At 27.7% G+C, this 22,175-nt stretch overlaps 1 protein-coding gene across 8 annotated transcripts in view; it reads left to right on the forward strand.

The window, feature by feature from the left end:
• The window catches only part of LOC136076621 (uncharacterized), a 33,290-nt gene that overhangs the window by 7,884 nt on the left and 3,231 nt on the right, over positions 1 to 22,175 (forward strand). For 4 of the 8 annotated variants that reach the window (XM_065789915.1, XM_065789914.1, XM_065789917.1 and 1 more), the window contains 5 exons: positions 3,672 to 3,926; positions 4,078 to 4,186; positions 6,537 to 6,768; positions 13,975 to 14,326; positions 14,745 to 14,871. In XM_065789915.1, the coding sequence (XP_065645987.1) occupies positions 3,679 to 3,926; positions 4,078 to 4,186; positions 6,537 to 6,768; positions 13,975 to 14,326; positions 14,745 to 14,826 (1,023 nt within the window). In that variant the 5' untranslated portion in view covers positions 3,672 to 3,678 and the 3' untranslated portion in view covers positions 14,827 to 14,871. Of the gene's footprint in view, positions 1 to 3,671; positions 3,927 to 4,077; positions 4,187 to 6,536; positions 6,769 to 8,537; positions 8,714 to 11,793; positions 11,852 to 11,948; positions 12,096 to 12,167; positions 13,337 to 13,452; positions 13,615 to 13,974; positions 14,327 to 14,744; positions 14,872 to 22,175 lie in introns of those variants that run through there. The other 4 variants (XR_010636431.1, XM_065789919.1, XM_065789920.1 and 1 more) reach the window with 4 other exon arrangements.

Below are 22,175 nucleotides of genomic sequence, written 5' to 3' on the forward strand. Positions count from 1 at the left end.
CCTCATCGCTGTGATGCTGATTTAAAGACAAATGGATATGCCACCAAATACTAAGTGTTTTATTAAAACTATTTTATTGTTAAAAAAATTGCTATTTTGTGAATTTTAGTAACCGTTTAATTTTACAACTTTTGTGGCTTGTATTTTAAGTTGGAATAATATAGAGCACATTTGGTAAAAATTTCAGCTTATTTATGAAAGTTTGTGAAAAGTTATGCAGTAAAAATTGAAAAAAAGTGGCATTATGAAAAACATGCAATCTGTAGAAGCGAAGAAACAAGGACGCTAGCATAATGATGAGGATCATCATTATAATTGATTAATTTTTTATAATTGATAATTTGCAAAAAGTTATCAGGATTGACATAAATCCTGATAACTTTTTGCAAAAAACTTTGTAAATAATCAAATAAAAGTATTTTGTGCTAGTATTCCTAAGAATACTAATACAGAGTAAGGGTATGGAAATTTAAATGTTGTACAAAAGCAAAGCAGCTTAGGTATTTATGCTAAAAAAACACAACACAAAGTCCAAAAAAATAACTTATATTTAAAATAATAAAAAATAAAACCTTAACATTTATGAAATTCTGTTTATTCATATTAATAAAACAAATAAACCTTTGCTAACATAAAAAAACATTAGGCACCTCCCTACAAACTAATTCCCCAAACATGTAAAGTGAATTTTTTCCTTAAGTTTTACTTTGACATTTCCAAACTTGTGTTTTCCAATGGTTCTCTACAGCAACATTTAAATGCCATTATGGATTATTTGAAACAATTTTTTACAACTGCATGCCCTTCCTGACGTTAATATGAAGCAGGTTGTACTGGTTTACATGTTATTAGTAGCAGGGTGACCTGATCTGACAAATAAAAAGTGTATTAGGGATCCTATTTTTTTTTTTTTTTTGTCAGTGATGCTGGTTTAACAAATTGAATAGAAAAAGGAAAAATACTTCAAGCTAAAAATAAACTTAACCAAACAAATATTAGTTAAAAAAAAAACATTTAAGTCAGATTAATAAATACAAGAAAAACATGTGTTTGATCATCTATGTGCTTGATCACCAATGCCAAAACTATGAGAAGCATAAACTAATGTAAAAAAATTAACAAAGTAACTTAAAAAATATATAGGTGGATGAATTTTTTAAATAGAACACCCAGCATATTCTATTAAAAAGGCTGAAAATGTATATAGATAGAGAAAAATCAAATATTTTCAGAATCTTTTTATTCTATGTGTTTTATCTCCATTACTAGGGATTGCAATACCAGTTAACTGGTTTACAAGTAAATCAAACTGAAAATGTATAATTTTGTTACTGGTGAATTTATCCTTAATTACTGGTAAATTTAAAAAAAATATATTATAAAAATCTAAGAAACTAAATACATTCATTCAATAAAAAACTACACTATTCATCTTTTCAATAAAAAGTAAATGGAGATATGTTTTTGTCCCCATTAACTTTTTTACTTAAACAGTTATATTTTTTTTGTTACTATTCTGTCTCAAGTATTTTGCTGATTTGATATTTACTGAATGTGCACATAATTAATTTGTACGTAGCTCATATCATAAACAAAATCTTTTCAAAACATGTTAAAGAGGTAATAAAAATAACAAATTGCCTGTTTCATGGGAGAAAAAAATATTTCTAGTTGCTAATTACATTTTTTTAAATACTTTATTAAATCATTTGTTTGGTGCAGTTGTTACACTATCAACAGCCAAAGTTGGTTTGTTACTTGTTACATATTTGTTTGTACACCTTATAATTTAAGAGCACTGTTTAGCGCTAAGGGTTATACAAATATTCTTAAGTCTCTATACGATTCAAACTTATATACTTAAGTATCTATAGGATTCAAAAGTATAATGCATTGTATGGTGCAGTGTGTAAATCTAAACATGCTGGGAGTACATCTATATATTGCAATATATAGATGTACTCCCAGCATGTGTAAATTTAAACACTCAGTGTGTAAACCTAAAGTGTGACACTGCATCATGAAGTGCCCACCCCAATGTACCAACAATAACAAAAAAACAACAACAACAAAAAGCAATACATTTACCAAAAATATAGGTGTTTTACATAAGAATGTTATAAGTTGCAAAATATATGTACAGTCTACATTCTGGATGATTCGCTCTAATATAGCTAGGCTAAATCGAGGAGAGCAGCCATGAACAAAACAAAACAAAAACAATGCAAATAAAATAAAAAATACACACACAGAAGGTTGCTATTAGTCAACATTCATATTTATATCTTATATATCTTCTATAGTGAGATATCTTTTATCACCAGTGATACAACTATTATTTCTATTTATCTTAATGTAACAAGTAGTATTTTTATTTGGTTATGAGGACATATTTTCTAATGTTGTTAAAAGGGATTGATTTTAATTTATTTTGAAGTGGATTTAAGTCCATTAATGCAGAGTATTTAAAAGAATATTTACCGTAGGATATTGTATTTTATGTTGGCACACTCAGTGCACCTCTACAAGAATTTCTTGTAAGTTGACAGCTAATTGCACTGCGTAAGGTAAACCATTTATTAAATATAGGAGGTAGCTTTTTATTTAGGCAGCTGTGAATAAATAAACAAATTTGAAAAGTGCAAATATCATGCACTTTTAAAATTTGTAATGCGCTAAATTTATTGGTAGAAATTCAATAACCCTGACTTCTTTTTTCTGCAAAATAAATAAACGATTTACAATACTTATGTTTCGACTCCATGATAGAAGGCAATATGACTATTCCTATCAGTTAATATTGATATGATAGAAGGCAATATGTCCAACCTCTCAGTCAATATTGACTGATAGGTTGGGGTGGAGCAAGAAGTCTTTATTTTATTTATTTATAATTTTATTTAGGAAGTCTTATACTCTTTATCTACATTATATATATATATATATATATATATATATATATATATATATATATATATATATATATATATATATATATATATATATTAAACAACTTTAAAATGTATTCTACACAATAGAGTGCTCAATGTTCTTAAAAGAACAGAGCAATTATATACTAGTAGGATTTCCTACTAATATATATATATATATATATATATATATATATATATATATATATATATATATATATATATATATATATATATATATATATATATATATATATATATATATATATATATATATATATATATATATATATATATATATATAATTTTTAAATTACTGTAAAAAAAACAATTCATCATTTCAAAATAAACAACTTACCGACTACATTATCTTTAAAGAATTTCTTTGAAAATATGTATGGTTTATTAAACATTTACACAAGGGTATGTTTTAAGACGTTTGTTTTTAAACACTTTATTAAATCAAATAAATTATAGTATGCATTATAGTATAAGTATATCTATACTTAAACGCCGTTGATAGCCTACGGAAATTATATAGTTTAAGTATCGCCGTGGATAGCCTACCGAAATTCGGTAGCCAAAAAAATAAAAATTTGCCTACCGAAAGTCCGTTTTATTGGCTAAGAATGTCGCCTGTTAAAAATTTAATCTTGTTTATATTTTTTATCTTTTTTTACAACATTTTTTAAAGTATTTTTCATATAGCTGTTTTCATAACTTACTTTATTGCGTTTCTAGCGAAAGTATGGCTTTTTCATGCTCTGATTCTTTTGCATCATTTGCAGTTTTAAAAGAAGCTATTAGGAAGTACGAAGATACTTCTTTTATAAAGTTGTGGGTAAGAGATGCTAGAACTATTGAGGCTGCTAGGAAATCCATTCCTAAAAAAGCTGCTTTAATGGCAGCTGATATTAAATATTATTTTATAAAGTATTGTTGCATTCATGGTGGTCAAAAATTTAAATATTGTGGCAAAGGAAAGCGTAAAACTTCGTAAGTTATTGTGTTTATTGTTTTAGCAAAGTATAGAAATTTACTTTGATTTATATTATATTATAATTGTTATTGGATTATAACTTATAATCCAATAACTAACCGAATAAAAAAGTCTTATGTTGAATTTTGATTGTGCTAATAATTATAGAACTTTTAAAAAAGACTGTCCATTCTACCTGAATTTTAAAGCTTCTGAAGATGGTCAATTTTTAGTGTTACATACAATGAATAATACACATAATCATGAAGTATCTGAAGTAAAAAATTTTTGTTTTGTATTTAAATGATTTCTTATTAGTTTTTAATATAAGTTACACACAAACACACACATACATATACATACATACATATACAAATGCACATATATGTATATATATATATATATATATATATATATATATATATATATATATATATATATATATATATATATATATATATATATATATATATATATATATATATATATATATATATATATATATATATATATATATATATATATAAAGTTAATAAAAGATTGAAGATATTATAGGGAGGTTTAATTACTTTTTTGATTCAAGATCACACATTTTGAGTACTTTTTTTTTTTAAGAAAGTAATTGATGTCAGAATTAAAATTGTATTGTTGAAAGTATATAATTTTTAAAGCTTTGTTTTGTAGGTTAAATAATCTAAAAAATGCATGAGACTTGGTTTGTCCCTAAACCTGAAAAGCATATCTGAGATGTGATCCAAAAATTGAATGGTTTATATTGAGTAAAGTTTCATAATTTACATAGTGACACATTTTGGCTAGCATTCCATTTCACCGCTACACAATTTCACCGTTAAGTTTTTAAGACTAGAGGAGTAGGATAGATTTGAGTCAGTTTTGATTCTAAGATATTTTAATGAAACTAGGTTTTTATATATTTTAGTTTTAAGTTTAGGTTTTTATATTTTTTAGATTGATGTGATTTGTAAATGATGAGTTCAGTTTTGTTGGTATTAAAACTTAGTTTGTTAAAGTGCTGCACTTTAACAAACTAAGTTTGTAACTAGATTGGATAAATGACTAATATATTTGCTAATTTTTTTTAATGGTTGGTTTGTTATGAGTAATTTTATGTTGTCAGCAAAATAATAAGCCTTTAAAATTTTAGATATTAAGATCATTTATAAAAATGAGGAATAGCAATGGTCCTAATTCAGAACTTTAGGGTATACCTATGGAGCATTTTATTGGCAAAGATTTGGCATTATTAATGAAGACAAATTGCAAAATTTTAAGAAAGTATGATGAAAACAATTGGAAAGCAATACCTCGAACACCATAGTGTTCTAATTTACTTAGGAGATTAGAGTGATCAACAGAATCAAAGGCTTTCTCCAAGTCAAGTAACAATCCACATGTAAAAAGTTTATTGTCAAGAGCTTTTTTAATAGTTTCAGTTATTTTAACAAGTACATGAGTTGTTAAGTGTCTGCTATAAAATCCATACTTATATTTGTGGAGACTTTGATTTTTTTCAAAAAAAGCTATAGAATAATGTTAGATAGAAGAGAAATTGATTGATAATTTGTGTGGTCCATTATAGAACCTTTTTTATGTATAGGAATGACTTTGAATATCTTAAAGATATCTAGAAATAAGCCTTTATTAGTAGAACTATTATATGGTACAAAGAGGTTTAGAAGTAACATGATAATTAAGTTTAAGAAGGTGTGTGGGATCTAAACTTTTATTGTTTTCTATAATTTTTTTTATTAAATTAGACACCATATTCAGTCACTAGATTAAGAAAAAAGAATTAGAATTTTTTAAATAGCCAGACAAGATACTATAAGAAGAAATCATTTTACTTTTAGATGGGCATTGTATTGTTTTATAAAAATTGTTGAAAGTGTTTGCAACAGCCATACTGTATAAGATGCTGTTACCATTAGATTCTGTTACCATTAGATTTGAGATGGTAAGATTTAATTGGTGTGGAGGATCTGTGTTGTAGAAGTTAATCTACTACATTAAACTTTGCCATGGCTACAAAAAAAAACAGAAAACTTCAAGATGAAAATCGCAATTTTAAATCCAAATAAACAGGAATGTATACGCTTATACCAAGTACCACTGGTTTACCATCATGTTTAATCAGTATTAAAATGTTGTTGAATAATATATATATATATATATATATATATATATATATATATATATATATATATATATATATATATATATATATATATATATATATATATATATATATATATATATACATGGCTTTCTGATGAGCCTGCTGATGGTGAAACAAGTTGTTGAAGACCAGTAAAAATTAGATAAGTGTTTTTACTAATTTATTATTAAGCACTCTATTTGTAGAATACACTAACATAGTTTATATATATATATATATATATATATATATATATATATATATATATATATATATATATATATATATATATATATATATATATATATATATATATATATATATATATATATATATATATATTTACATACATACATACATACATACATACATTATAAACCAATTAATTTTGTACAGATTGTTTTGAAGTGGACTGAATTTTCTTCTTTATTAATCTTTGTTTTAAATTCAGATTCTCTATAAGCACTTGCCAAATCAAAGAAAACTTCCAGATTATGCTATCGAGAAAGCTAAAGAGTTAATGCATTTAAAACCGAACAAAAAACTGCTACAAAAAGAGTTGATTAAATCCACAGGTAAAATTATCACTCTAAGAGATCTTTCAAACATTGCTGCTTCATCTAACAAAGTTGAAAACAGGAATGATATCACAACCTTTGTTACAACTTTAAAAGACAAATATAGTAAGTAGTCTTATGAACTGATAATGCTTCTTGTTTTTTATTTTATTTTTTTTTCTCTTAAATTTGGCATGTTTTTAAATAATGTTTCTCCATTTGTTTCTGTTTTTATTGCTCAATAATTTGTAATTTATTGACTTTATATTGTTTTATTAGGTCAAATTTAAACTATATTTTCTGAATCTTTCTGGTTTTGTTTAGAAAGCTAATAAATTGACTTATTAAATTGAAAATAGGGATTGTTGTTGCCATATCAGTCTCAGCTTTAAGGTGAACAGTTTCAGCTTCAACTTGATGCTGAACTTGAAGTTGATAAGGATTATTATAATCAGCTTGAGAGAGAGTGAGTTTAGGAGTTACTCCTAAAGTTTAGGAGTAACTCCTAAAGTTTAGGAGTAACTCCTAAAGTTTAGGAGTTACTCCTAAAGTTTAGGAATTACTCCTAAACTGCCCCTCAAATGATTTTATGCAAGTGAGACTAAATGAATAACTTCTAATTTTAGATGATTAAATTTTAAAAATTTATTTTTAGATCTAAAATTAATTAATCTAGATAAATTGTTTACAGTGATGCAAATAAAATTATATAATAACTATAAATATATGTATTATATTTAGTATATGTAAATATATATTCTAGGAGTGCACCGATCAAGTCTTACCCGAAAGCGTGTACGGTCGCACGCCTTGTTTGTCCACATTTAAAGTAATTTTTTTGGACAAAATTTTTTTTAACTAAATTTTTTGGAGCTATTTAAAACTTTTTTTTAAGTTTTTAACTACATTTTTCAAACAGAGCAATTGTTATGTTCATTATCTCCAGTATTTCGTATTAACGCTGGAAATCGGGCAATATAAAGGAAGTAATTTCAGACTGGGATCAAATGTGGTAAATACATTTATAAAAAAATCATGAATTTTTTTAGTTAATTTTAGTTAAAATATACTGCCTTTTTCCTCAAATTGTATGAAATTCGGTAGCTAAAATTACCTACCTAAAAAAAAGAATACAAAGTTTTAAAAAAGTTTTACAAAATGAATATTTTTTTGGAATTTACTATTTTTAAGTTATTAATGAATAAATTATAAATGAATAAAATATAATATTTTATTTCGTTACAACTTTGTTTCTTTTTTTTTTAAAATTGGTTTTTTTCTAAGTAGATAAGTTTACCTTTTTACCACAAATTATTGAAACGCTTTAAAAGTTAAAAGATGCGAACTGCCATGGTCAGTGTGTCTATAAAAATTGCTTTAAATGTGGACAAACTTTGTGTGCGACCGCCAATCTTTTAGTCTTGTCCGCGCAAAAAATAATTTAATTTGAATAGGATGCCAGGTAAAAAAATTTTCATTTTGAATGTCTTAAGATGCCAGCTAAAAAAGCCTGCTTGATTTTTTATTTTCTATGATAAAATTTAACAGATGTTTAGATTTTACTGTACAGTATCTACATAGGTATCTATTGTTTTAGCTTTTATTACCAATTAAAGGGCAACAAATATTCATATATTTTTTGACTTTGTTTGAATTAATTAATATAGATAGAGATGTTAGAATCAGAAAATAATTTAGGCTGATTAAGCTTCAACTTCAACCTGACACTTCAAATCAGCTTTACCCTGAAGCTGATTGCCAGAAATCAAATAAAACTTTCGTAATGAAAAGCTAAATTAAAAAATGGTATGTATGAAAATGTTTCTAAACTTTATTTATTTACATAAATTATTATTTTTAATTATTATTAAAACAATCACTTTTTTTATTTTCAGATGCTAATGTTGAAGTTTTATTAGATTCTGACAACAATTTGAAAGGGATTTTTTTCAAGACGATATTATGCACAGTGCGTACAATTCATATCCAGAGTTCCTTTGTTTTGATGCAACATATAAACTGTTACAAATTCGTCTGCCTGTTTATATTGTACTTTGTGAAGATAGTTGTGGTTAGTGTGTTTCTTTATACATTAATGATATGGTTGACACATCCCTAGATCAACTGTTGTAAATAATATTGATAACAGTCAATTTAGGAATGTATCAACCAATCACAAAATGTATAAAGGAAATGAACAAGTTTATATATTCATATACAAATATTTATTTTTTATGAATGAAGACTTTAAAGGTTGTAGGTTCTAAGTCTTTAAGAGTTAAGGTTAAGAGTCAGAAAAACATAAAAATGGGAGAGCGTTCCAAAAAATTGAATTGTAGGGGGAAAAAACTAGACAAATAAAAGACCATGCAGTGACAAATACAGTAAAAACTTATGACTTTACTTAATGACGAGTCAGATGAGAATGAGTTTTGGTTGCTGGAGCTAGAGCTAATAGCTTCTTTGAGCAGGAACCATGATAGTATTTGTAGAAAAGAGAAAGAAAAGCAACAATATGACGATGTGATAATGGTTGGAGGTTGGCTGCAAGAGCAGGGCCAACTATGTTTACAATGCGTTTTTGCACCTTGTTTAAAAAAGAAAAAGCATTATTAAAAGATTTACCCCAGATATGGCAACAGTATTCCATAAGCACAATAAAGAGGCTAATTTTGCAATGGATTTGATATACGGTTTCCAAGAAAGATCGGAAGTAAGAGTTAATCCTAGAAGATGAAGAGTAGATGACTCATCAAGTACATTACCATTCATAAATATAGGAAGATCTAAATTATTATGATAATGATTGGCTGAAAAAAGTTAAGTTTTATCTGAATTAAAGTTCACCAGCCACTGTATGCCCCATGCTGTAGCAGAAGTGATATCCTTCAAGCTCATATGCCCCCTCCAAGCATTCAGAGAGTGTTGGCTTCTTATCACGATAAGAATAAATGGTAGTATCATCAGCAAACAATGCCACCTAAGATGTGAGAATATCTGGAAGATTGTTAATGTAAATTAAAAAGAATATAGTGCCAAGGATAGAACCTTGAGGAACCCCTGAAGTTACAGGATATAAAGAGGAGTGCTGTCCATTGAGGACACATTTTATACTACGATTGGAAAAAAAGGACTCAATAATCTTAAAGATGTTACCAGATACACTGTAAGAAGAAATCTTATGGAGAAGACCAGCACGCCAAGCTTTATTAAAAGCTTTAAATATATCAAGAGCGATAGCCTTAACCTCTCCACCTCTATCTAATGCACGAAAAACCCTATCTTGTCCATATTGATGATCAAAAAGTAAGTTATTTGATTCATGATGATAGATTAAGTGTTTGTTAATGAAAGATTCAAAAACCTTGCTTATGATAGGAAGACTAGTGGAAAGGTAGTTGGACAAGTCAGATTGCTCTCCAGAGTTTTTGAAAATATGGAATTTTTTCTTACACTCTTAAAAAAGAAATTATACAAACCTTCCTGCAAATTGCCTTTTTTTCAGGTAACGTAACTTGTTTGTTAAGGCAATTAGCCGGAGATTTAACAAACAAGTTACGTTACCTGAACTAGTTCAATGAAAAAAAAAATTTCTGTAAAACAGCTGTAAAAAATTTTCTTTTTGCAAAAACTTAAATGTTTAACTCTTTTTAATTAACAACTTAGTATAAAGATGTAGTAACAATAGTAACAAAGCAGCAGTAAAAACAAGCTTAGAAATCCTCTGCTCCAGCCTAAGATTTAAACTATGCATACTTTAAGTACTTTACCAGTAATCTGGTACAACTGCATGTAAACTTTGTATTAAGTACTTTTGAATCAGAAAATGTACTTCATAGAAAAGGGACATGACATTTGACAAGAAATACATTTATAAATCATTTCACATTTACAATTTAGCTTTAAATGCACGATCATCTTGTAATTGACAGATTACGAAACGTTGTAGCACAATAAAGTATTGAAAAAAATTTGATGATTTAATTGAAACATTAAGTAACTACTAACGTAACACATCTTAATGAAGAACCAAAGGTAAAGATGTAGAAAGAAGAAGAATTGCACACATGCAAATTCATGTTGAATATTTCAAAAGGAATGTTATCTGGACTACAAGCAGTAAAAGAGTTTAGTTGAAAAATGGATGTCTAACTATGGGTTAACTTGTTTAATTTGAATAGCAAGAAGGGTGTTGCAATTAGAATCAAGTGTCAATCTAGAGAAAAAGTTATTTGTAAATAGTTCTGCCTTATCCTTAGGAGAAGTAAAAGAACAGACCCATGAATTAAAAATGAAATGTTATACTTAAGTTTGTTAATGACACTGTTAAGGATTATACAAAAGTCTATAGAGCCTAACTTCTAAGGTAAGGTACACTATTTTGTAAACTAGGAATAATGATACTTAGCATTAAAAATCACTTTTTACATTGATTTCTTGCAATATTAAATATGAGTTTGTTCTCATGAGAGTTGTTCTTTTAGAAAAGATGAAAAGAATGATTACAATTAGATATAGCTGCTGCACAAACAGGCGAGAACCATTGAGTAAAATGGGGCTTGACTTAAAACCTGAAAGAATCAAAGCTTTCATAGTTACCATGATCCAGGAGGTTATATAGGAGGAGCATGTTTCAGCAGAAAGAGAAAAGTCATCAGCCCCAAGGGCATCATAAAAAAAATTGCAAAATGAATTCTAGTCAGCTTTAGGTTAGTAGTAAGTATTGCAATGATAGGGTGAATCCGAAGAAGAAGTACAAGACGAAAGATTTATGGAAAACACTGCATTCGCGGAACCACCTAAAGGAGAAAAAGAAGAGACTGTACGCAAGCTAGGGTCAGGTTTAAGACACATATCAAGGAGTTAAGGTAAGTGATTAGGTTGTCTAGAGAAAAAGTCACAAGTTAGCTATCTTAGTAACATATTGAGAAATACAAAAGTCATTGTAATGATGACAGAAAATGCACTTCTTCTTGTCTTTGCTTAGAAAGCGAATCCAACAAGACAGCAGGACATGGAACGGGTTGGACTGGATTTCAGGTTTCCAGTAACTGGGTGATCATGGTGACAATATGCCAACTAACTTTCTATATTTTGCATTTGCATTGTTGCTAAATTGTTTTTTAATTAATGTTAATTTTACTAAAATAGGTGAAAGTGAAGTAGCTGCCGTTGGTTTAATTACAAATGAAGATGCGGCATCATTGAGGTTTGACTATTTGTGTCATAACATGTATGTAAAGATAGTATTTTTTATTTAATGGTATTTTTTTTTGTCAAAATAACTATCTTTATAATATTTTTAGTTGGTTTGTAGAAACATTTAAAAGAAACAACTGTTCCTGGCCTAAAACTAATGCCATAATGACGGACAAAGACTTGATCGAGAGAGATGTTGTACGTGCTTCTTTTCCTGATGCGTCTCTTTAACTTTGCCTATTTCACACTCTTAGGTAAAATAATCTAGTAACAGCTAGTTAAATGTTACTTGTGAAAATAGTTAGTTAAAGGATTTTTATTTTCAGAACTTTTAATCGTGAAATTTCTTCTGTAAAACTTGGCATCACAAGTGGGCAACGAACGTCTTGTCTAGAACTCATTCAAAAATTAGCATATGCAAGATCAGAGGCCCAATATAATGAATTTTATGAGATATTTGTTTCTTCATCGCCAACTACAGTTCTCGACTATTTTAATAATAATTGGCACAACATTCGTAATGAATGGGTCTTTGGCTTAAATTATGCATGTGCTAATTTTATGAACACCACTAACAACCGTCTGGAAAATTTTAATGGAAAACTGAAAGAAGTTATTGACTGTAATAGTACGTTAGAAAACTTCCTTGAGATTTTATATGTTTTATTAGCCTCAATGCGAAATGAGAGAGATCACAAAACTATTTTCAAAATGCAGAAAATTTGTATTGACTTTTTTGAACCTAATTCTGCTGAAACAGGTTATAAAAATTTTCTGACAACATATGCATTTGAGCAAGTATTGAAACAATTTTCCTTGCGTTCTGAAGTACATCTTTTTTGTGACAATGAAAACCATATAGTTAAAAGCAGTGAAGGTATGCTTATAGTCACTTCTGATATGTGTGGTTGTACATTTAGAAAATCAATGGGTCTGCCATGTCACCATATCTTTGCAGTTCGCCAGTTGCTAGGTTTGAATCTATTTGAAGCCAAGCTATGTCTGGAAAGGTGGACAATGAAGTATTATCGTCAGCATCAAAGAGTTTTTAATACTTTTTCGGAAACTAAGGAGTCTTGTATGGAGATTTGTGTTGCTCCAAGAAAAAAAACAATCCTTTCTCAGCACGAAAAATTCAAACTTGCACTTCGTACAACTTCAATATTAGCTACATTAGTTTCAGAGTCAACTGGACCTTCTTTTGAACAGAGAATGGAACTTCTACAAGAACTGCAAAAGGGTTGGGAGCATGGCAAAGTCATGGTATTAAATGAACTTGATGAGACAGACTTAAAGGTATCTGATATAGTCTCAAGTCAAACTTTTTCAGATGCAGGAGCACCAAACGATGTAGACCTTATTAAAAACTCTAACAAAAAGGATAAAAATGAGATCGATTTCAGAAATGAGTCTTCAGAGCAATATGTTGCTGCCGATAATTTGCAACAAAACCAAGAATAATGTTTTGTTGTGCAGGACAAAGCAAGTGTTCTAGGTATATATAAATTTCAAAAAAATTATATGCAATTGAGATTGATAATTATAGTAAATAGAGTTTATTAATTATGTAAGAATAGGATGGAATTATAGCATTTTGTACATTTATTTTAGATACTCAGTTAAAAAAGATTTGCTTGCCTCAAAGTGTTGTCCAATGTGGACCTGCAAAAGGTGCTACTCATACAACAATAGGTCTTCCTAAAAAACGTCTTTGTCGATCTTCTGATGTGCCAATTCCTTTTATAAAACTTGAACCTGTTAAAAGACATGCTTGTATGTTAAAAATATTGTTTTACATTTAAAGCTAATAAATAACAAGTTATTTTTAAAAGTTTTTCTTTCTAATTTATGTTAAGGGTCATCTATTAAGAGTTTAACTAGTAAATTGTAGTAAAAGATTTTTTTCTAGTACTAAGAAGATTACTTTTCTTGCACAATTTTAAACTTATATGCTTAATGATAATCACTGTGCAAAAATGGAAATGGTCTCCTATCTATAATAAAAAGTCAAATACAGCATGACATACTTTATTGGTGACCACTTAATTAAAATTAATAAATGTTTTAATGAATTTTTTTATTAATAGATGGTTTTACAGCATTAGTTATTAAGATTAAATGGTTTTGTTATAGTGATGCTTAGTTGGTTTTTAAAAGCTGACGACGTACAGAAAGCTCTTTCTGGTACCCTTATCAATAAGAGTGCTGTAGAAAAAAGACCGAATTGTATTCCATCATCTATACTTGATGAAAGTGCATTAGAGTTGCTTTCTTCATTGCAAATATACTTTAGCTCAGATGCATGGAAAGCACTTGATAAAGTAATCAAGGCTAAAAAAAATCAACATATCTGGCCATGCGCTGTTTGCCTGAAGAGCACAAGCGAAGAAAATAAAACTGGCAATGCAATAGCATGTGATTCATGCTTGTTGTGGTCACATAAAAAATGTGTAGGACAAAAAGAGAATTCCTTTTTAAAAGCAAGGTATTGGTTTTGTCGCACTTGTTATGGAAAATAATGATTTAAGTATTAACTTTATAATTTTTGTATATATATATATATATATATATATATATATATATATATATTAAATTGATTGTTACAGTTTATATAGTTATATTTAGATAGTATTATATAGTATGATTGTTACAGATTATATAGTTATATTTAAATAGTATTATTTAGATTGTATAGATTAGATACAGATTGTGAAAGTATTTATAAAACCTCTGTATGCAATGTCATATTTTATTTTTTGAGCTATTTTTTGATCCAAGCTTTAAGATAAATAAAAATCTAATCTTATAAAAAGAAAAAGAGAAAGAAAAAAAAAACAGTTTTTTAGTAACAACATTTTTTCCTTTTTTGTTTTTATTTGTTTTTTGTTTTGTATTTAATCTAGAAATATGAAATGCCAAGTCCTATGGTTTACCTTCTCGTGGTGCATTTCGTTAAATAAGTTACAAAAATTTTATACTTTGTAATTTATAAACTAAAAACCAAGGCAATATTTGTTGAAGTTATTTAAAGTTTGTAAAGATGCAATTCCTTGCTTTGTCCAACCTTTTAGACTATATATATATATACACATACAAACATAAATATATATATATATATATATATATATATATATATATATATATATATATATATATAGAGAGAGAGAGAGAGAGAGAGAGAGAGAGAGAGAGAGAGAGAGAAATTAGTACAAAAAAAACAAATATCTAACTTGAGCTTCTACTGCCAGGTTCCTGATGATCCTGCTGAAGGAGAAACTGACAGTAGAAGCTCAAGTTAGTAAAGTGTTATTTTACTATAAATATATATATATATATATATATATATATACATATATATATATATATATATATATATGTAGATTATGTAGATTCAAGTATAAATAAACCTATATATAGAATATGTAGATTCAAGTATAAATAAACCTGCAAATAAAAAAATTTTTATACCGTCTTACTAATGATCAACGCCAACACCTTAATGAGTCATAAAATTAAGAACATTTGATAAAGGTGTCGTGCATAACTATCAATTAAAATTAATTAATTGTAGTTTATTTGGCACTTTGCCTGAGCTGTGCCAAAAATATTACGCTAGTGTTGCATCATCAGCAAAGTGTTGTACCATCAGCAAAGTGTTGTACCATCAGCAAAGTGTTGTACCATCAGCAAAGTGTTGTATCATCAACAAATTGTTGTATCATCAGCAAAGCTGTGCCAAAAATATTACGCGGATTTGAATTGTGTTGTTATAACAATTACTTTTATAATAATATTGATACGGTCACACAATTTGTCTTAGAAGTTTTCTTAAATATTTCTTAGAAAAATAAAAACTACCTGCATTATTTTTTCAAATTATAAGATAAGACGGCAGTTCTGCTTTGTAATAAATTAAACTCTTTTATTAGTTTAATAAATAATCCCATGAGTTTTTACTTACTCAATTACAGTGTAAAAATATCTGAATTTATTTATAAACGAAGTATTTACTATACGCAACCTAATGGAAGTATACAAACTCTAATGTGTGTATACAAACCTAATGGTGTATACATGTATATATATAATGGTGTATACCTATACAAACTTAATGTGTGTAATACAAACTCTAATGTGTGAACGATGGTAGATGGTCGATTAATGTTACACGCTCACAGCAAGTATTAAAGACCAACGTTAAGAAAAGCAATTTTAAAACAATCAGTTTAACTAGAATTTAGAGGAACAGCAAGTGATTTAAGGAACTTTATGAAGGAGAATATTCCGAAGCAGAAATTGATCTAACAATCTTGTCTATTTTATCATTTTCGTATACCCCATTTAATACGTACACCCAATTATTTTATTGGGTGTTTAAAAAAATTAAATAAAAAAAGCGCATACGCGTGCTATTGCATTGAAACCTTTGAACCAAACAGATTGTAATTTTAAAAGTAAAAGTTTACTGTTTTATATTTTAAAAAAAAATTAAAAACATTTTAACTCAACATTGGACTTTAATTCGTCATTATATTTTAGATATATTAATTTTTTAAAACGTATGTGTAAATTATTTTTTTAAGAAATATCTTAAAATATGTTACATATTTTACATGTTTTAAACGGCAGGCTAACAGTATTTTTATTCTAACAAAAGCGCTTTTTATTGGTTGATAAATTCTATTTTTACACGTGACATTCTTAGCCAATTAAACGGACTTTCGGTAGGCAAATTTTTATTTTTTTGGCTACCGACTTTCGGTAGGCTATCCACCGCGATACTTAAACTATATAATTTGAAACAAGATGGCGACTTTGATATTTTTTAGCTTAGATTTGTGCCCGAAAGAAATCGTTCCCGTTTTAAAAGAAATCGTTCCTGTTTTTCTTTAAGAAATCGTTCCTACGGCTTTTTTTTCGGGAAATGGTTCCGGTTTTTGAGAAATCGTTCCTATGCGGAAAAATAGGAACGATTTCTTTAGGGAAATCGTTCCTGCGTATTGAGAAATCGTTCCCTCAACATACTTTATTATTATTATTATTATTATTATTATTATTATTATTATTATTATTACTATTATTGTTATTACTATATATTGTACCGCAACAAGCTATAGCATGTGTAACCAACTATGGTTTTGGGGGCCTACATAAAAATTTATAAATTATTTTTTAAATAAGTTAATTAAATGGGAATAAAGCCAATTTCATTGTTAATCAGCTTCAAGGTTTTCAGATTCTAAAAATTTGTTCAATCTTGCTTTGAAACTATTTACAGTTGTGGCACTGACTATGTTTTTAGGCAATTTATTCCAAGTGTTCACCACACGATTTGTAATAAACTGATGACGCTCTGATGACGTTGTACATTGTTTTTTATTAACTCTCTAACTAGCTTAAAGTCATGACGTCACGTTCGATTTTGATTTAAATTTCCTGTATGAGAGCGAATTTACGTTGCACCAATTTACAATATTCAAGCTTTTTTTTTATTTTAAAACACTGTATTAGGTCATCTCGAACTCTACGGTCTACAAGAGATTGAATACCCAAAATTTTTAATCTTTTTTTGTAATCCTTACAAATTAAACTACAAATTTTAAAATACAAAGAACTTTGTATTCTTTATACTTTTCTCAATTACAACTTTTATTTTCTAAATTACATCTTACGATTTCTTATTTACAACTTTCATCTTCTCAAACACATCTCACGTTTCTTAATTACAACTTTCAAGTTCTCAATTACATCTTGAAAAGGTGTATCAAAACTTTATATAAATCATAATTAATTTTTTTCTAAACTTTCTTAAGTGCACTCTTGGTAATAGAAACACAGTAAGTAAATAGTTTAACTAAGTTTTTTTTTCAAAAAACCAGTAAAATTAGATCTATTTAAGATATTCTTTTCAAAAAATTGTAAATAGTTTTAATTTTATTGGTTTATTTAATACTGAATTAAAACAGAACCATGATTAGGTTGTGTTTAACCTATCTAATTTTATTTTTTAGTTTAACCGAGTGTAAAATTTTAAAGATTTTTTGGCCCTTATGATTGGTTTTTTTTGGGGCTTCTAAGCCACTTGCCACGACACTGATTTCAAATAACATGAATGGAAGAAAAAACACATGCCACGTGTTTTCTCTAAAACCCTAAACAAACCAAGTGGTTCGCAATTAGTTGTATCAAGCAATTAGTTGATTCATATTCATCTTAAGAACTATTGTTTGCATCAGGGTAGTGCTTGCGCCAAGATGATAAAGAAAAAGAAGCTAAAGCTATTTTACAATTATCTGAATATATGAGTTGAAAACTATTACAGGCCATTTTTTAACTTCTAATTACTTAAAAACTCACCACACTACATCTCTTGGTACACTGTCGTAAGCATTGTAGTGCTCACTAAAAGGAAATTTCACAAATCTTTTTTTTTACTTGTTTTAAGTGCTTAATAAGTGCTTACAAAATTTTATCCTTAATAAATAATCTTCAATAATAATAAAGATAATGATCATGATTATAACAATAACAATAATAACAATAATAATAACAATAATAATAATAACAATAATAATAATAATAATTTTTTGAATGGAATTTGATAGTTGTTAGTGATTAAATTATAGGTGCTAATTTAAAAAATGATCTTAGTTTTTCTCTATCACGTCAAGTTTTTAAATTATAGGGTTTTCACTTTCTTAAAAAATGTGATAAAATATAAATTATATAGTACATAGCCGGTATATATTATTTTATCCAATTATTACCATGCAAAGGAAAATTAAACAATTGGGTTGAACTGCAATGTTTATTTAACGCAAATAATATTTTTTAAAAATAATATGGCTATTGAATATGTCAATTTTATAAGTAGTTAGGGTAAAAAATGTACGTTTATAGCCCCTCATGGAATGTTCAGATTGAGGACTATGACGTTTTATGCTCCAACAAAAGTCGGCTATCAAATGTACATCCCATCTACCTTGATAACGTTATTCCACAACCTTCAAATCTTGATGAAATTGTTCTCCTTGCTCATCACTGACAGCACCAAGATTTTATCGAAAATTGGCGAGATGGAAATGCAGAAAATGTAGTTTAATGCTCTTATTGCAACCAAGCGCTTTATAATTTTCCAATAGTTGCTAAACAATTTCTTTTTAATTATGTGCGTACGTTTTTCCAAGATAGTTCTTAACGCTGACTTTAAATAATATCAAAGCATTCTTCTCAAGATCCGACATAGTTCTGGTAAATATTTATCTTTGATAAGCTGTCGAATTCGTGGACCATCAAAGACACCGGCTTTAATTTTTTTAATTGACAGTCTAGGAAATGCATAAGCAATGTACTTGAAATAATCGTCATTAGTTATCAGTGCTTTCACAAACTGCTTTATAAGACCTAATTTTATGTTCAAAGGTGGAAATTTTAATTTTTTTAATTCAATATACAGAGAAAGGATAATTTGTGTCAAAACGAAGCTAATTAGGGAGGAAACACACCATTTTAGGGTCAACGCAAATTGTCCTATGATGCTTCTTATACTGTAATAACTCAATAACTCTTTTTAAATCCATATTCAGAATGAATTTTTTGATAGACCCAAATCCTGTTCCAAATCATTCAACTCTAGCTTATCAAATCCCTTGAGCTGAATTGTGATGTTCAAAATCTGCATCATTTCTGTCAGTGTCTTCTTGAACTAATTTTTTCTAGAGTAGATAGTTGTTTGAATACTGGATCTTGAATTTCATTTAAATGACACGTTGGTCTTAAAGTTTATGGTAAATTAGGATAAACTATTTTTTTTTTAAAGCCTTTAACAAGACAGAAGTAACAGTCTGTTGAATGATCTTTTTGCTCACACCAAACCTTGGGAATCTCGAATGCTAACTTTTCTTGTGCTCCCTTAGTCCACATAAGTGAACATTTGACAAACTACTTGTACACTTTGTAAGGGGCGCATGGCTTGTCTTGATCACCAAGTTTCATCAGGAACATTTAAATGTAAAACTCACATGTTTTGAAAACAATAAAAAATATTTTAACAAAATTAAAAATTCATACAAAAAATAGCTTGTAGTCCAGACAAACTATTTTTTTAGATTGTAGGGTAGACGAATCCAATCGTAATCAGCGGGTAACTCTTTTACGGTAAAATTTGTTTAACTAAAGCGCAAGGGGTGGAGAAAAAAAGTTGACTTCTTAGAAAATAAACGATTTCAGTTTTGGAATCAGCATGTCAATTTTAATCCAAATAGGCCTCCTAATCAAATTAAACACAAAATTTTAATCAAATTGTTTCTCAGAGTAATTTATTAAAATATTTATAACTCAAAATATCAGACATTTACATATAGTTTAACATTGAGTTTTACCTGTATTTGGCTTTACCATCTAAAAAACAATTGTGTTTTATCAAAAAAATACATCATATAGAATATCAAAGTTCACATTTTCTTCAACTGAATAGAAAATGGTAGTAAAACTAAAAAAATGAATATTAGATAAATTTTATTTAAAAAGACTCAACTAAAAATTGCTAGACTACAACGAAATTAAAATTTCAATATTATATTTTCTCAATGGATGTCAGAAATACACATTTCATTCTATATATACAATGTTTTCCTTTACCTAAATCCAAGGCCGACGGTTTTTGAAGTAGGAGGGCACAACTGTCAGTCTCTAAAAAAATGTCCTATATATCCAGAAATTTAAAAAATAAAATAATAACAAAATGTTGTTTAGAAAAAAACTCGAGGGCATGCAGTCCTGGCGTTGTCGGCCCTGAAATCAGAATTAAAGTTTTTTTTATATATATAACTTACTCTTAAGCAAATTATATTGAAATTATTTCCAGTTTCTTCTACAAAATGTTGAATTTCTTTCAAAACTCTTATTTAGACTTTAAATATTTAGTGACGGACTTTTTAAATTTTTAATGGGGTGGGAAGAGAGAATGTTGATACAAAAAATATGGCATACTCCAATTCCCCCCACCTCCATGTTTTCATCGCTATGATTATTTTTGTGAAAGAATTTTATTTTTACCACTAAAAATATTTTTTTTAGGTTATTGATGAAAACGATATCTGTTCAAAAATCGTTTACAAAGTTAAAATATGAATCTAAATTGACTTCTAATCATGATGCATTTATCATGAAAGTTGGGATCGTTTGTTGAATTTTTTCAATTTGATAAAATAAAATTAAAATAACTTTTTATCCCAACCCTCTTTGTATATATGCGCGTATAAGTTTTTTAAATGTATCGTATATATGCGCGTATAGGTTATTTAATTGTATGCATACTATTTATACATTTAAATAACCTATCTGTGCATACCAACGCCGTAAATTTATGCAATGTAATCTGTATATGTGGAACTGGACTATATATATACAAAGACTTTGAGAATAGACAAGAAAATAAACAAGACAATAGAACAACAAAAGAAGTTATGAGAGAAGGTTTCAAAAAAGACTTCGAAGCGTAGATAAATGCGCAGTTTTGAAATATAAAAAATTTTTATTTTTATTAAACTTTAAAAATTACAATGTTTGTAAGCAGCTTTCAAAGAATATTTATGAGTAAGCTGTAAATAATCAAGTAGATTGGCACTTTTTATATTATCCATTAAAGATCCTGCTTGAAATTTGATTTTTGTATTTAATTTTTTGACGTGTTACTATAAGGAAAAATTTCCGTTTAAAAATTATGAAATATCTATATTTTTTATATCTATACTTCAAAACTACTTTTTTTAAAAAGTCTTACGTTGAAAAAACTTACATGTTTGACACCAAAAATAAGTTTCACAATTAAAAAATGAGTTTTATTTATGTAAAAAGCCAACATATAACATAAACTAGCTATTCTATTTGAAAAACTTGCTGTTGAAAAAAATAAAACTTCCTTTATAATGGGTCATTTTAATATCGATCTTATAAAAGCAAGCTCAGATAAATCAATCTCGGAGTATTTGAACACCATTGGTTCAAATAACTTTCTTCCTTTTATATCTTTACCAACAAGAATTACCAATCACTCAAGTACTTTAATTGATAATATATTTTCTAATTCAACTTCTAAAGATATTTTTTCCGGCAATCTAACTATTAGAATATCGGATCATTTGCCACAGTTTCTAATTTATTCATCTTTTAAAAAAAGATTTATTAATTCTCAAAAAAGCAATATTATTCTTCAAAACTTTAAAAAATTAAATAGTGAAGAATTCAGGAATGATTACATGGAAATCAACTGGGATGAAGTAATCAAAGTTTCCAATAGTAATACAAATAAATCATATGAAGATTTCTTCACT

The sequence above is a fragment of the Hydra vulgaris genome, chromosome 02 (genome assembly GCF_038396675.1).
Source record: "Hydra vulgaris chromosome 02, alternate assembly HydraT2T_AEP".
Taxonomy (NCBI): Eukaryota; Metazoa; Cnidaria; class Hydrozoa; order Anthoathecata; family Hydridae; genus Hydra; species Hydra vulgaris.